The 16,019-nt window shown below is 42.8% G+C and overlaps 2 protein-coding genes across 6 annotated transcripts in view; both read right to left on the bottom strand.

The window, feature by feature from the left end:
- LOC127946140 (reversion-inducing cysteine-rich protein with Kazal motifs-like) overlaps positions 1 to 6,401 on the bottom strand; it is a 32,514-nt gene extending 26,113 nt beyond the window's left edge. Inside the window, exon 1 of the mRNA XM_052542468.1 lies at positions 6,135 to 6,401. Within this exon, the coding sequence (XP_052398428.1) occupies positions 6,135 to 6,204 (70 nt within the window). The 5' untranslated portion in view covers positions 6,205 to 6,401. The remainder of the gene's footprint in view (positions 1 to 6,134) is intronic.
- A 3,273-nt stretch (positions 6,402 to 9,674) lies between these two features.
- LOC127946137 (collagen alpha-1(XV) chain) overlaps positions 9,675 to 16,019 on the bottom strand; it is a 50,765-nt gene continuing 44,420 nt past the window's right edge. For all 5 annotated transcript variants that reach the window (XM_052542459.1, XM_052542457.1, XM_052542458.1 and 2 more), the window contains exons 37-42: positions 14,058 to 14,186; positions 13,930 to 13,977; positions 13,727 to 13,789; positions 12,267 to 12,464; positions 12,035 to 12,144; positions 9,675 to 10,406 (exon numbers count right to left, since the gene is read on the bottom strand). In XM_052542459.1, the coding sequence (XP_052398419.1) occupies positions 10,148 to 10,406; positions 12,035 to 12,144; positions 12,267 to 12,464; positions 13,727 to 13,789; positions 13,930 to 13,977; positions 14,058 to 14,186 (807 nt within the window). In that variant the 3' untranslated portion in view covers positions 9,675 to 10,147. The remainder of the gene's footprint in view (positions 10,407 to 12,034; positions 12,145 to 12,266; positions 12,465 to 13,726; positions 13,790 to 13,929; positions 13,978 to 14,057; positions 14,187 to 16,019) is intronic.

The following is a 16,019-nucleotide window of genomic DNA, read 5'->3' as shown; positions in this document are numbered from 1 at the left end:
CAATGGGTTAGCTGGAATCACCAGGAGTTCTGTCTTTGTAGGGTTAAGCTGAAGGTGATGGTCATTCATCCAGCTAGAAATGTCACTCAGACAGGCTGAAATGCGAGCAGCTACCGTCGGGTCATCAGGCTGGAATGAGAAGTAGAGTTGGGTGTCATCAGCGTAGCAGTGATAAGAAAAGCCATGCTTCTGAATGACAGATCCTAATGATGTCATGTAGATGGAGAAGAGAAGTGGTCCAAGTACTGAGCCTTGAGGAACCCCAGAAGCAAGGTGTTGTGACTTTGAAACATCACCCCTCCAAGACACACTGAAGGATCTGTCAGAGAGGTAGGACTTAACCCACAGGAGAGCAGTTCCAGAGATGCCCATCTTTCTGAGGGTGGACAGGAGAATCTGGTGATTAACAGTGTCAACAGCAGCAGACAGGTCCAGTAAGATGAGTACAGAGGATTTTGAAGCTGCTCTTGTCAGTCGCAGGGCTTCAGATTGGTTGCTGTCCAGGAGGTTGTTCTGTACAAGGAACATAGAGAACTGGTTGTACACAGCTCGCTCAAGTGTCTTTGCAATGAATGGAAGAAGGGATACAGGTCTGTAGTTTTCTAGAAGTGCTGGATATAAAGATGGTTTCTTAAGCAGTGGGCTTACCCGAGCCTGCTTGAATGCTGAGGGAAATGTTCCAGAGTGAAGAGAGGTGATGATAATGTGAGTAAGTGAAGGTATGACTGAAGAAGAGATTGCTTGAAGGAGGTGAGTGGGGATCAGATCAAGTGGACAAGTAGTCGGATGATTGGACAGGAGAAGTTTGGAAACGTCCATCTCTGAGAGTGGAGAGGAGGAGGAGAGAGAGTGTGCGTCGGTCATTGTGAAGTTGTCCTCAGTCTGCGGTGTGGAGAATTGGTCACTGATGGTTCTTCGATGTAGGAGGTGGAGGCGGATAAGGAAGAAAAGAGAAAGTCTTGAAGAGTGTCCGAGCTTCACAACAGCTGTTTATTTTGTTGTGGTAGTAGGATGTTTTAGTCGTGAAGACATTTGCAGAGAAGGAAGAGAGGAGAGATTGATACACACTGAGGTCCGTAGAGTTTCTTGATATCTGCCATTTCCTCTCTGCAGCCCTGAGTTTAGAGCGATGTTCACGGAGAACCTCGGACAGCCAGGGGGCAGATGGGGCGGTGCGTGCTGGTCTAGACAACAGTGGGCAAAAGTTGTCCAAGCAAGATGTTAAAGTGGAGCAAAGAGTGTCTGTAGCACTGTTCGTGTCCAGAGCAGAAAACTGAGAAAGTGAAGGAAGTGAGGATGAAACCACAGAAGATAGGCGAGGTTAGCAGTAATGAGGAAGTGGTCTGAGGTGTGTAGTGGAGCACCTGAAGAGGTGTCACAGAGGTACAGCGCGTGTAGATGAGGTCCAGTTGGTTGCCTGATTTGGGAGTCGCTGTAGTAGACACTCGCTTGAGATCAAATGTTGAAGTCATCAAGCAGTACCAGAGGATTACCATCTTCAGGAAAGTTTGATAGCAGCACATCCAACTCCTCCAAGAAGTTTCCCAATTGACCTGGGGGACGATAAATGACCACAAAGTGGATTTTAACAGGGTGGGTTACAGTAATGGCATGTGATTCAAATGAACCAGTACCTGTAGGTGATGGCTGAAGATCAAATTTTCCATTCTTTTGATATAAGGAGACCCGTTCCTCCACCCCTACCAGACAGACGAGGAGTGTGGGAACAAGTGAAATTAGTGGAGAGGGCTGCAGGGGTGGCAGTATCTTCAGGTTTGATCCAAGTCTCTGTCAGTGCCATGAGGTTGAGACCCGAATGAGCAGCAATAGAAGAAATGAAGTCTGCTTTATTAACTGCAGACTGGCAGCTCCAGAGACCAACTGGAACAGAGAGCATAGTAGTAGAGGTCAGAAGGACATGGCGTAGATTATTCTTCAGTGATAGTAGAGATCTGAAAGCACATAGTGACTACAAGTGTAAGAAATAAGTATTTGAGAACAAGCTATACAAAAAGTAAAGAAAGAGGAGAAAAGCAATACTCAAGTGGCCTGTCTGTGTCCTTGCTCGGTGGAGTAACGCAGGTAGAGTCGATTGTCTTTACACTCGTCTGTCTAAACACAAGGAGGATTCACACGAGGGCTGCTGCGACCGCTGCCGCGGTGAAACCTTGCGGTTTTGTATTTGCCCGATTACCTGTGATTGAAGTCAGCAGGCCACGCCTCACTATTTAGCAGATCGAAACTGGGCAGTCCCGCGATAGGCAAACGCAAAACCAAGTGCCACTTTCAGCACGTATTTACCAGGGTAAGACACACACAATTTAAACCAAAAGTTATGTTGCCTTCCATTTGTTACTATTGTTAATAACAGCATCAAAAAAAGTATATGTAAAGGCCAGAATACTGCATCCCTCTGTACAGATAACTGTAATGAAATAAAGTCCTTCACTGAAGCTTTTTAAGTAAAGAATTAAAATGATTCTTGTTGAAAATCTGTAATGTATGTGGTTGAGTGTGAATGATGAATTTCTCTTCCATCACTGAAGCGCTGGTGAACAGAGCCTCCCTTCACTCGTATAAACGGCACATTAGTGATGCCACGCGTGATGATGTTCAAGCACCATTAAAATCCCACTGGACAAATGTTATGAGCTTATATTAAATTATGTAACCACAAGGTTTGGGCTTCCATTGCATTCAACAGCTGATTTCTGACAGAAGCCTGATCAGATTCACAGGGACAGCACGAGAGGGCTCGTAAAGGATCATATGATGTGATTTCAACTCTCTTTGGCGTGTTACAAGCTGTTTGTGCAGAGATAAGATCCCTAGAGATATTCTTTATCAAAGTAAAGACTCTGTAACGCTCCTCTAAATGCCCCACATCTCTTAATGTTTGTCAATGCTTCATCACCGAACCGTAAATGAAAAGGACTCGGTCAGCTGCAGTTCTCCTCCTTGTGCAGCTCTTCTGTCCAGAAGAAGTGAAGAAGAAATGTGAAGGAGAGAGACAGCACTCTTCTCTTCCTGTGTCACTCTCGACTCGAGCTGAACAGAGGATGATTCTGCTGTGTTTCCTGCCAGCTCCTGCATTCCTGCGTGTCATAATGCCCTCGGGTCAAAGGTCACTTCCTGTGCAATTTGACATCAACAAGAACAGACTGACCGAGGGGGAAAACAGGAGGATGAATTGTGAAATATTCAACACTTTCATCATTTTGGCTGATACAAAGCCAGAGTTGGACAGCTTTTTGAGCAAGTATTTGTCAGGCGTGTGAGTTTCTCTCAGAACGCTACGCCAGCTGTGATTCGTCTGTCCAAGAACGTTCAGGATCACTCCCAGAAACCACTGCATTGTATACTGCACAAAACAACGCCAAGATGATCACGAGTTTGACAAGAAGGACGTTGGATGATGATTGAGCAGCTTGCAAATGTCCAGTTTGTGGTAAGTGTTGTTTACTGCATGCAATCGGTTCCAAAACTGGAGACAAGAAAAAATATATAACAATTCAAAAGAGCTCTGGAAGAGAAACCAAGCAAATACCAATTACTCATTTAACAAAAATTAATTGGAGTTCTTTCAAGATGCATTAAAAAAAAAACTCAAAAACAACGGCAGTAAAGATGATTTACTAAGCAGCACACTTCCAAAAACCTCCCCAATGTGTGAAAGTGATGATTTTAAACTCCGTTCTTCAAATGCTCAGATGTTGTTCGACTGAAGCAGAAGATGCTGTTTGGATCATCTCGCGTCACGCTGAAGAACATGATCGTCAGGTTTCATACAGACCAATACTCGGACATTCATGTTCAGTTTTGAGTTCCACTTCAACTCAAACTGTTCGGCTATTAACATCATTTGTAATAAAAACACTTGCATTCAGTTCAAAAAGAAAGAGAAAGAGAGAGAGAGAGAGAGAAAAGATTTTAGATGTAGCCAAACATCTGAAAAAAAGTTGTTTAAAGGGCAACAAATGTGCAAAATATTTTCCTCTGTTGAAATTGCATTTACAAATGAAAGGCCTCAAATCAAAGAGCTCTTGTTATAAATAAAGGTTTTTGATTCAAAGTTTAGTAGAGATCTCAAAAGGCTCGTTTTAAAACACCTGATAAGAAGAAACAGGCTTCATGAAGACATGTGGAAGCCATCAGCCACACCACGAACAGATGGATCTACTATAGCATGAAGATGTTTACTACGGACTATTTCAATCGTTCTCCATTAAGATGATGACATGAAAGTGCCAGATGAACGGCGTGTGGTCATAGCATGAGTCCAGCTGTACACGCGTGTCTGCAGTCAGAAGAACACACGGAAACACACCTTTTTATCATTTGAGTCACTTTAAAGAAGTTTCTAAAAGTTGCCTGAAAAACCTTTTAAAAACAGCTAAATTTGTTGCGAGGTGCTTTTTAAAAATAGAGAAGTTTCTATGGAAGTCTGAAAAGTTGCTAATTCTTGCAACAAAATTGCTAAGTAGGCAACAGTGTTTTAGTCTCAGCAGATCACGTAAAACTGTCCTGAAACACAAACCACAGCCTGCAATCACAAGATTCAGAGAAACTGAGTTAAAATGGTGTGTAGAAATGTGTGTGAACGAAAGAACAAGAAGCAAACTTCTGTAAATGCTCAAACACTGCAGACTGAACACATCCCTTATTTCATACTGTATGAGGCTGATCTTAAGCATGACTTTGATTTCCTGCGATGTCTGCCACCTCTGTTTTTCCGTTCTTGTCCTGAGCCACATTTGAAGGAGTCTAACTGGTTGCAGATGTTTGCGTAGAGAAAAAAAAATAAATGCTTCAAATAGTTACAACGTGAGCGGCTGCTTGATCTGCTGGACGTGATTCACTCAAGCAGCGTCTGGAGGAAACGGCTTCAGAACAGAGCTGTGAGAGAAGAACTGGACACTTCAGCACGCTCACCTTATACACACACATCTGTGTGTGTCAGAGGAACACCACTGCTGCGCACTGGAGAAGATCCGGAGTTCACACACACACAGTCACACATGTGCTACACACACACACACCACTACACATCACAAACACTCACACAAAACAAATAAATACTCACACAAACACACACCTGCCACACATACACTACGTCACACACGTGCTAGCACACACTCTTCGGCATCCAGATGTAAGCTCGGCTTTGTTTGACACAGATTATAACATGAAAGACTTTTATTTTCTTTCGCTGTAAAACACTGTGGAACAAGATTTGTTGTTTCTGACACCTACAACAAACGACAGCTGTGATCCGAATCCTGTTTCCAGCACACTTCATCATGATCTGACCTCATCTGAAGACTCTCAGTAACCTCTAATAATTACACAGCGGCTGAAGCACTTCAGTTCCCAGAATGCAGTGTGCTATAAAAAAAAAATTCTGCACTGCATGTATTCACTATTTGCTGGATTATTTATGAAAGTGTGTTATAATTCAACATCATAAAGTACAATATTGCAATTATAAGTTATGATCAGAATTAAGAATCAGTCAATGCAAAACTTTTTCTCATAAGTGCAAAATTAAATACAATGAAGTAAACGTAATCACCAAAACTGAGCCCTCAAACGAAACAGATATTTGAACTATTGTCCCTCAGTACACTCGCTGCTGCATAGGATTTTGTTCTTCTGAAATTACTCTTAGATGTAGTAATATCATGGTATTGTACACAGTGGCCCGTGCGCGTTCATGTGTTGCTCTGATCGCGCGCCTGACAGGATGTGACTCCATCAGGAGACGGCTATTAAACTATATTCAGCTCGTATTTACTGTTGTATTATATGAGATCTGAAGCTGCTCGTATGGCATGGATTCATAAACTACCCAACGAAGAACTACAGTCGAGCATATACAAATTTCACTACTCTATAGATTACCAATCATAACACAAATCAATTCAATAATTCTGAAGCAGCATGAGAATAACGGTGCAGAATCAACAAGTCCAAACTTGCGCTCGCGTTTTAATATGACGCAAAGTCATTTTTAATATCATCTCAGCTTTAACTGAGTCTCATCGGTGAGAGATGAGATTTAATCGGTTAAAAGTAGCCGATTATTGACGTTAAAACAACTAGAAACAGAAGCAGAGAAGTGAAAGCGGACTTACCCTGTGTGTAGACGAGCGCGCAGAAGTTGCAGGAGAGAAGCAAAAGGATTATCTCAAAACACACGTACATCTTATTAAAATCCTAAAGTGCATGGTGGAGACAAACGCAAACGAGACTCGAGCTCCATGAGATGATCTGTGCTGGCGGGAGCGCAGGAGAGCACAGGCCGCTCAGGAGACGCGCAGCGCGGCGTGGAGCTCTGAGCATGTGCGGGGATCCTGGAGGAGGAGCGGGGCTGGAACTAACGGAGACATCAGACACCGGAGCAGCGCTCTTATACCGTTATGTGTGTGTGTGTGTGTGTGTGTGTGTGTGTGTGTGTGTGTGCGCGCGCACGCCTACAGCACTTCAACAAAAGATCAGACTCAGCCATAACACAACAACAGTTAGATAGAAAACCCAAAACATCAGCTCAGACAGATGAAAATATAAATTAGAAATAAACGAGAGAGAGAGAGAGAGAGGTCAGTGAAGTAGTTGTGGTGTCCCCCTCACCTCACACTGAAGCCCGGTCTACCCCAGACACAGAGCATCATCTCAAACCTTCTACCTCAGACACAGACCACAACTGCAGTCCATCAAACTTCTTTTGGGAATTATGGAATAATTCAGATAAAACCAAAGACAAACACATTCCCATCCATGACTTAAACATCTAGACTGAACATTTTTTTAAAACTATTTCCAACCCTTACCCAAAAACACCTGACCTCCCAATTATATAACCTTGAATTCTCTACAAAAGAGCAGCTAAACCATTTCGACAAGTCCAGAGCATTAAATTAATTAACAGACTAGATGAAATGCCTAAAATATAAAAACTCCTGCGGCTCGGATGAAGTATCTAATGAGATGCTGAAACACAGCAGCCACAAACTAAAGACGCTATAATGAATTTATTTAATCTCATTAGAACCAGAACATTTTACTGAAACCTGGGGGGGTGGGTGGTCTTGTCCTGACCCTCGAGGGCAGAGGAACCGGACGCCTCCTGTGTGCTGACCATCTTCTGCTGTGGTCACTCTCCTCTCCATTCTGGAAAAGAACAGTAATAATTGGGCCTTACAGATACACATGGAGAAGTCAAAAATCATCTTGATGACAAAAAAAAAAAAAAGTAATTTTTTTTTAAAAACTCACTTTACAACTGGGGGAATGATTCTCAATTATGTCACCTGTTACAATTATCTGGGTCTGTTATACTATTCCTGGATCAACATTACTGTCCAAAAATATAGACCCAATCCCTACCCATAATTTATTCCTAAAATCAGTGGGAAATGATAGCTGGCTAACAAGAGTGTAGAAGCACCCAACTTGTTGTATTTGGTGAAATCAGTGTGTCCACATATGAGGGACAACTTTATGAGGTCATGTATTGTGTCAACATTGTGATATTTCACACAGCTCATTTAAAATAAATAGAGAGAGAGAGAGATCTCCACTGGAGCAAATATAAAGAGGTGAGAAATACTTCAAACTCTCAAACCTCATGTCACAGAGGACCGTTACCTGTCGAATATACACCCACAGAAACCAGCTACTGTCTTCACTGATATAATCATCTTCATACTGTACAGTATTTTGTTTTTATTCACTAGTTAGCAATTTCTTTACTGTTACAATATGTCACTTGTTTCATATGTAATGCTTTGGCATCGACAGATAGATAGATATGAAGATAGATATGCAAGGAAAGTGGATATGTGTGGAGGCGTCTGCAGCAGGGTTAGATGAAGCGGTCAGTTCAGCTGGACACACACTGAGGTCTTGTGTTTCTGGTGTGTGTGCTGAGAGTGTAACAGCTGTTTGTTCTGAGGGCAGGACACAGTACATTCAAATCAGTGTTTAGAAAGGAAATGACAGCCTATGAGGCCAGACATAACCGATATAACTTCAGATAATTACAGTAGGTGTTCCAAGCTAAGCTAAAACTGGAGACTGTAATAGCTTTTTCTGTCATGAAGAGCGTATTTAATGAGCTACTGCATGAGTTGAGGGCCGGAAGTGCCGCGCGCTGCTTCCGTCACGTCCGGCGTGACGCTGTAATTAATACTCACAATCGAAATGTTCGTCTCTGTTGTGGCATTGAGAGTGCAACCGATGAGAGAGCCTCAGGAAAGCGACCGCACATCAAACACACCGCCACCGTCATCACCCTAACGAGCCTAAACCAGCCAATCACAGAGCCGCGTCCGCACATCAAACACACCGCCACCGTCATCACCCTAACGAGCCTAAACCAGCCAATCACAGAGCAGCAACCGCACATCAAACACACCGCCACCGTCATCACCCTAACGAGCCTAAACCAGCCAATCACAGAGCAGCAACCGCACATCAAACACACCGCCACCGTCCTAAACCAGCCAATCACAGCGCAGGATTGATTGTTACATTCTACAGAACGATCATAGACGGACACTGCTACAGTGACACTGAAGTCCTCCAGACCCTGATGATAACTGATGATGCAGTCAGTGTGTGTGAGTGTGAGTGTGAGTGTGAGTGTGTGTGATGTATGAAAGTAGAGCCAGTTTAGATGCGGACTGATACACAGTGTTAAGTGTGTTGTTATTAATGACGGCTAATATTGGGAATGTCCACAGCTCTATATCTCATCTGACCACTTGGTTTGTTAAAGTTGCTCCAAATTTTGTGGCATTCAAAAATGATGTCAACTGCTGCTTGTGGCTGTATAAAAATATAATATATATGTCTGTTTGTTACTTGAAGAGCTTTAATAAAGTAATAATAATAATTTTAAAGGCATACAGTAGTTCATCCAAAAATGACCCCATGATTTACTCACCCTCGAGTCATCCTAGGTGTGTATGACACTCTTCTTTCAGATGAATAGAATCAGAGTTATATTAAAAATATCCTGGTTCTTCCAAGCTTTATAATGGCAGTGAATGGGTGTTGAGGTTTGAAGCCCAATAAAGTGTGTCCTTCCATCATTAAAAGTGCTCCACTTGGCTGCGGGGGTTAATTAAGGCCTTCTGAAGCAAATCAATGTGTTTGTGTAAGACAAATATCCATATTTACAACTTTATAAACAGTAATCTCTATCTTCTGCTGACTGTCGTTCACGAGAGAGAGAGAGAGAGAGAGATGTGCAGCAGATGTGAGCTCATTTAAAGTAGTAACTACAAGAACTATTTTAACAGGAAATCTTTCTAAAGTTAGAGCAATATGAGTGTAATAAAACTAAACCAAACTAAACTAAAATAATACAAAATAAAAACATAGAATACTGAGAGTTCGACTTTTGTTACAGTGAATTATGAGAAATGTACATTTTAAATTGAAAATCTAAAAAGACCCATGACAAACTAAAGTGAGCCTGGATATGTGCAATAAATTCATCTTTAAAGCGGTGACCTCTTAAAGTCAGTTTAGATGATTTTCCCCACAGTATGCCATTGTGAATAATGTGTGTTAAACAGGTGAAACTACTCTCACATTCAGGTTCACCGCAGGGCAGGCTTTATCAATAACAGAGCAATATGAAAATCATAGGCACTTTAAGATCAAGATTGGAAAAAAATGTTTTATTCAACAGACAAACACTGCTTCAATTTATGTGCTTTAAAAAATCAATGAAAAGGTGATTTGATGGTGATCTGATCTCTTCGTCAGATTGATTATATCAGTAAAACGGATGCAGTATCCAGAAACAACAAAAAAATACATATTTATCCATACTCATTTTTGAATGATGTCCGGTCGCTGTATAAATAAAACATTGAAATTAAAATAAATACAAAGAGTAAGAAACAAATAAATGACGTGATCAAAAAAAAAGACTTTTCTTTGGAAAATCGACACCAAAAATACAATATGAAAAGTACAGTGCATAGAAATGACGGCCATGTCCCAGTCCATCACTGGGAGTCAGCCAAAACACTTTACATTCTGGAGCCATGGCTTTGATTGTGTTAAAGTTCATGTGGCCAGAGCCTGAGCTCGATGGGTCACGGCTTCTCCTCCATCCGTGCGAGCGAACGCTTCAGTATCCGTGGAACCATCTCCTGTGGCGGTCCCGTGCCGTGTGGAGCTCCTCCATGGTCCTGTGGTCGTGGCTGGTCTCGATGCACAGGACGATGAAGCGGTTGGAGCAGCTGCGTGTCTGCTGGTTCAGTAACCCGCTGTAGAGGAACGACGCCTGACCGGTGATGGCCATGTCACTCGCTCTCCACGACTCACAGTTCAGAGAGGACAGACGCTCGCCTCTCTCTGAAGAACCGTGCCACAGCGCCTTCTGGGGCCTGAACACACACACACAGAGAGAGAGAGAGAGAGAGAGAGAGACACACACACACACAGAGAGAGAGAGAGAGAGAGAGAGAGAGACACACACACACACAGAGAGAGAGAGAGAGACACACACACACAGAGAGAGAGAGAGAGAGAGACACACACACACACAGAGAGAGAGAGAGAGACACACACACACACAGAGAGAGAGAGAGAGACACACACACACACAGAGAGAGAGAGAGAGAGAGAGAGAGAGACACACACACACACAGAGAGAGAGAGAGAGACACACACACACAGAGAGAGAGAGAGAGAGAGACACACACACACAGAGAGAGAGAGAGAGAGAGACACACACACACACAGAGAGAGAGAGAGAGACACACACAGAGAGAGAGAGAGACACACACGTTAAACAAGTAAATACTAAAATATTGAGCAGCACAACTGTGTTCAACATTGATAATAATCAGAAATGTTTCTTGAGCAGTAAATCATCATATCATTCTGATTTCTGAAGATCATGTGACACTGAAGACTGGAGGAATGATGCTGAAAATACAGCGGAGAATCACAGAAATACATTACACTTTAACAGAAGACAGATGATTTTAGAATAATACATTAGAATAATATTTCACTGTTTTTACTGTAGTTTTGAACAAATAAAAGCAGCTTTGGTGAGCAGAAGAGAAAATGCTAAATAAAAATGTATCCAATATTAAAATGTATAGAAAGACTGTAAATTCTGAGTGTGCACACTTTTTGTCTAATAAAATGCTCTTGAACACTGATTCTCAACCTTTTTGGCTTCTCTTGTCCAATAAATGATTCAAAGACTCCTGAAATAACAGACTGAAGCATTCCCTCGGATAACCCTGATATAATCTTACAACGATCAGAAATCTCAGTCAACCAAACGTTAAATAAACTCAAATAATTAATCATCATTCCAGATGTTTTCAATTTAAGCAACAGGGAATTTAATTTGCTCAGGGAACAAATTAAAGTTGGAAAGATGGCAACATGATTTTTAGCAGTTTTTAGCTATTTATAAAAAAAAAATTATCAAAAAAAAAAAAAGTCAAATAATAATTCACTCAAAGTATATAAGTGTAGTTTGCAAGAGTGAGAATTTTTCTTCTCCTAAAATCATCAGCTTCTAGAAACAGCAAAATGTTTTTCACTTTTCATAGCGTGACATAAACCGAAGTTAACTGGTTACTTAAAAACAAGCATAAAACACTGATAATAAATGAGACGAGCTGATGATCTGTAACTGGGACATGTGTCAGTGGGACTGTTCCAGCTGCTCCTGCTCTTCTGTTCATACACACACTCTCCTGAAACACCACAAACATCCACAGCCCACACAAACAAGCCCAAAACAGCTACTAGCTGACCACAATTACTGCTCCTCTGTCACGCTCCCATCCCAGGATATATTTACCGGCCTGGAGTATAAATACACATACACACAGAACCAGAAATAAAGCCAGGGCTGGAGAACTGTGAGCCGCTTCAGACACCGAATCATCTCCAGAGTCTGAGTCACTAATGAGCTGCAGTCACACAATGCTTAACACCTGTGTGAGTGGACCAGAAGCTGTGGAGGTGTTCCTGATGTAGTACTGACCAGAAGGGGTCGCTCAGCACGTCTCGCCCGTCGAAGGAGTACAGCGGGACGCCGGGGGGGAGCAGGTGATCGGAGAAGATGCTGTCCCAGTTCTTGAACAGGAGCTCACCCTACAGACACAGAGCACACATCAGACACACACTTCTCTCATCACAACATCCATACACACCACAGACCACTGAAAACACATCGAGCAGTGTCCACTGGAGTTAAAGCTTCACAGCGTCTTTACCCTCAGGTTGACGATCGGCATGTTTGTTCGGTACATGGGCTGCACGGTGTCAATCAGGTCCTGTAGGTGGTGTGAGAGGAAGGCCTTGTAGTCGTCTCTGATGCCCATGGCTTGAGCTTGAGTCCGGCACAGTTTATTGACCGAGTGGATGGAGCCCAGGTTTCCGGTCAGCGGTGTGTTGAGAGCCACCAACCTGAGCTGAGACACACACACACACACACACACACACACACACACACACGCGTGAGACAACACTCCTCCAGCGCACATCACTCATGCTAAACTCCCAGTCGTCTGGATTCCTGCTGAAATGACTGGCCAAACAACAGTACATGTGATTGATACTAAACATGACAATTCGCAAAAATGATAGAAAAGTGTAGTATATAGAAAAGAAGGACCGGTATATTGGACAATAATTGTAATCATCCAATGAAAGCAGTGATAGTCCGGCCATCATCCTGTCAATCAAAAGGGGGCGTGTCAAACTGAGCGTGTCATTCACACAAGGGTTGCCAGATCTGCAGTCGCTCCATTATTTCTAGTGCATCTGGCATCCAAAAACTGCAAAGAGTCTTGAGCTTTGTTCCTTCTGAAAAGAAGTCTCAGCTCTCAAATCATGTCCATCTGACCACAAAATGCCAACATTAAATGCTCCTGAGTGTGTCTCTTCCGCTTTGATAGTCACAGCACAAAACAGTTCAGCTTACAGAAGTCTCGGGGAAGTGTTTCAAGCCAAAGAAAGATGTCAGATATAACAGAGTGCGATTAATGTGTGACTTTATGTTGCATTTACCTCAGGAAAGTTATCTCTGCTCACAGCTGGAGCTTATTCAGGTATGTTTGAATAAATCTGTCATGAAAACTAGCTGGTGTGCATCTCAGTGTGATTATTAGATCTGAATATGAACCTCTAATACTGAGAGGCTTCCTGAATAGTTTGCAGCATTCGACCAGGCTATCATCCTGGACAGATGTTATTCTGAGTAATCTATCTGTGGAGGAACGAGTATAAGTGAAACACACTGAGCACAGACGGACTCGGACGCAGAGATCTAGTGTGTTTTGAGTGTGTGTTTCTGTCATCTCTTCAGAGACTCCGAGCGGCTGGATGATCTCCACCAACAGCAGATGGACAGCACCATCATTTGGTCTAAAACAGGAGCTCCAGACGCCGCAGGGACGCTTTAGAGGCCTGATGATCTTCAGAACCAAACCATGACTAATCTCACATCCGTCTCTGTGGACGACAGCCTGGGAATGTTTGTGAGGTGAGAGAGTGTTCAGCGCACTGCATCATGGGACAGAGACGCTGTGATGTGCAGGATGTGAGACGAGTGTTTAACCAGCAGCAGAGGCCACACACACACACACACACACACACACACACACACACATACACAAACACAGACACACACACACACACACACCTACACACAGACACGCGCACACACACTTACTGCATTCCCGGAGTGTGTTATGGGTGTGTTTCTGATGTGTGGGGTCAGAATCAGGGGTCCAGCCTGTAGAGGACACACACACACACACACACACAGTCACACTGTTAATGAGGGACACAAGACTTAAAACACTTTTCCAGATTAAAACAGGTTTCTTTGTCTAATAAACAGTGTTCAGTGAGAAGCAATACTGCGGTCCTTACATCATCCTGCGAGAGGACGGGGGAATGCGTCTCTATCAGTCCGCCGAGCTGTGGGAGAAACACGTGAACACTGACTTCTTCTGTCTGAGAGAAGCTGTGGAATATGAAGAGTATGATGAGCGTCTGACCTGCACCTCTCTCCAGCCTCCGGGAACCTTTATAAAGAGTTTACTAGAGTCCAGAACCAGAGCCAGCGTCCCGTCCTCCACCGCAGACGACTGCTGTCTCAGCGCCTGAAGACTCACACACGTCCTGACCTGCAGGAAACACACTTCATTACAGTCCAGTAAACACAAAACCAGATCGTTCACATATTCAAGTGTTGCTGATGCTCTTTCAGTGTGTGATCCACAGACAAGTGTGTTTGGTGATGGTCAAATGTTCATGGCTGGTGGAGATCGAGGGTAATGTGTTTGACACACAGGGGTCACACTGTGATAGATCTTTCTGCTTCTCTAAACACCGAACCCTAACCCAGCTGAACCTGTGTGAGGAAACCTTTCATCCTCATGACAATATCTGACTGGATTCATACAGTTGTTTTCCAGTTCAAAAAAATAAAAAAGTCATATCCCAGTCAATGTTCGCTCTAAGATGCATGCTGCTGCGCAGGATAAATAATGAGTTGGGGAAGCCACATGATTGTATTCTAGTAAAAACTAAAGAATTGCAATGCTCGGGTAAACCACTATAAAGAGTTAGAACCGGTGAAAGTGGTTTACAGGTTTCACAGGAAGAGAAAGATGTGCACCAAAGGAGTTCCTGTAGAGAACGAATACTACAACAACTCTAATCGAGAGTCAACGCAAACACAGTGATGTGTGACATAAAACCTCCTCCTGTTTTAAAGGGGGGGTGAAATGCTATTTGATGCATACTGAGTTTTTTACACTCTTAAAGAGTTGGATTCCCATGCTAAACATGGACAAAGTTTCACAAATTAAGTTGTACGTTTGAAGGAGTATTTCTGTTCCCAAAATACTACTTCCGGTTTGTCACAAGTTTGGGAAAGTTTTTTTCGAGTATGGCTCTGTGTGACGTTAGATGGAGCGGAATTTCCTTATATGTGTCCTGAGGCACTTCTGCCGGAAGAGCGCGCTCCCGTATAGCAGAGCACTGAGAGCACAACAGACTTCACTGATCAGAGCAAGAGCGTCACCAAATGTCACAAAAGAAGTGTGTTTTTGGTTGCCAGGGCAAGACAACCCTGCACAGATTACCAAAAGAGAAACAGCATTAAGGGACCAGTGGATGGAGTTTATTTTTACAGAGCATCAACGGAGTTGTGCAAGTGTTTGTGTTTGTTCCCCTGTATTTCGGATTTGCACATCGTTTATTTCTTAAGGATGATGCAATCCCAAGGAAAAAGAAGTTGGAACCGCAGGCGGTGAGTAAAACTGCTTCAAATATCTCTGTGTTGTTAACTTAGCTATCGGCGCGTAAGCACATCAAGTAAACAACATGCGATGTTGTCATCAAACTGCACTTTCCACATGTACAGCTTAAAAAAAAAAAAGACGACAAAGTGGAACTTAGTCATTTTCCAAAACCGCTAAGCAAATATATACAGTTTCAGTACATACCACATAGAGACTGATTGCTGATGCTGCTCTTGTTCAATTTCAGCCTCTGGATCTGATTCTGGATCATACGTTGAATCTGACTGTTAGCCATGGTTTGTTTTGGTTGGTTTTTTCCTCACGGTGTCACAGCTTCCAGACGCGCTCAACGCAAAAGCCTACTCGCGCTCGTGATTCTTTAGCTCCACCCACACGTCACACCTCCAGCCGCTCGTGTTTTTCCGAGAAAAATCGGTACAGACTATCTTTCTCTTATGAATATAATAAAAATAAAGACTTTTTGGAGTTATGAAGGATGCAGTACTACTCTATAGGTACTCCAGATTAACAGGATATTGAGTGAAAACCAGCATTTCACCCCCTCTTTAAAGAAGAGTGGCTTGATTAAAGGAACACTCCACTTTTAAAAAAAAATAGGCTCATTTTCCATCTCCCCTAGAGTTAAACAGTTGAGTTTGACTGTTTTCTAATCCATTCAGCCGAAGTGTGTAGTTGCAGCAGTAGCAATGG

This window comes from Carassius gibelio, chromosome A24 (genome assembly GCF_023724105.1).
Source record: "Carassius gibelio isolate Cgi1373 ecotype wild population from Czech Republic chromosome A24, carGib1.2-hapl.c, whole genome shotgun sequence".
NCBI classification, from domain to species: domain Eukaryota; kingdom Metazoa; phylum Chordata; class Actinopteri; order Cypriniformes; family Cyprinidae; genus Carassius; species Carassius gibelio.
Note: the sequence above shows the minus strand (reverse complement) of the source record. Positions and strands in the feature narration are given on the sequence as shown.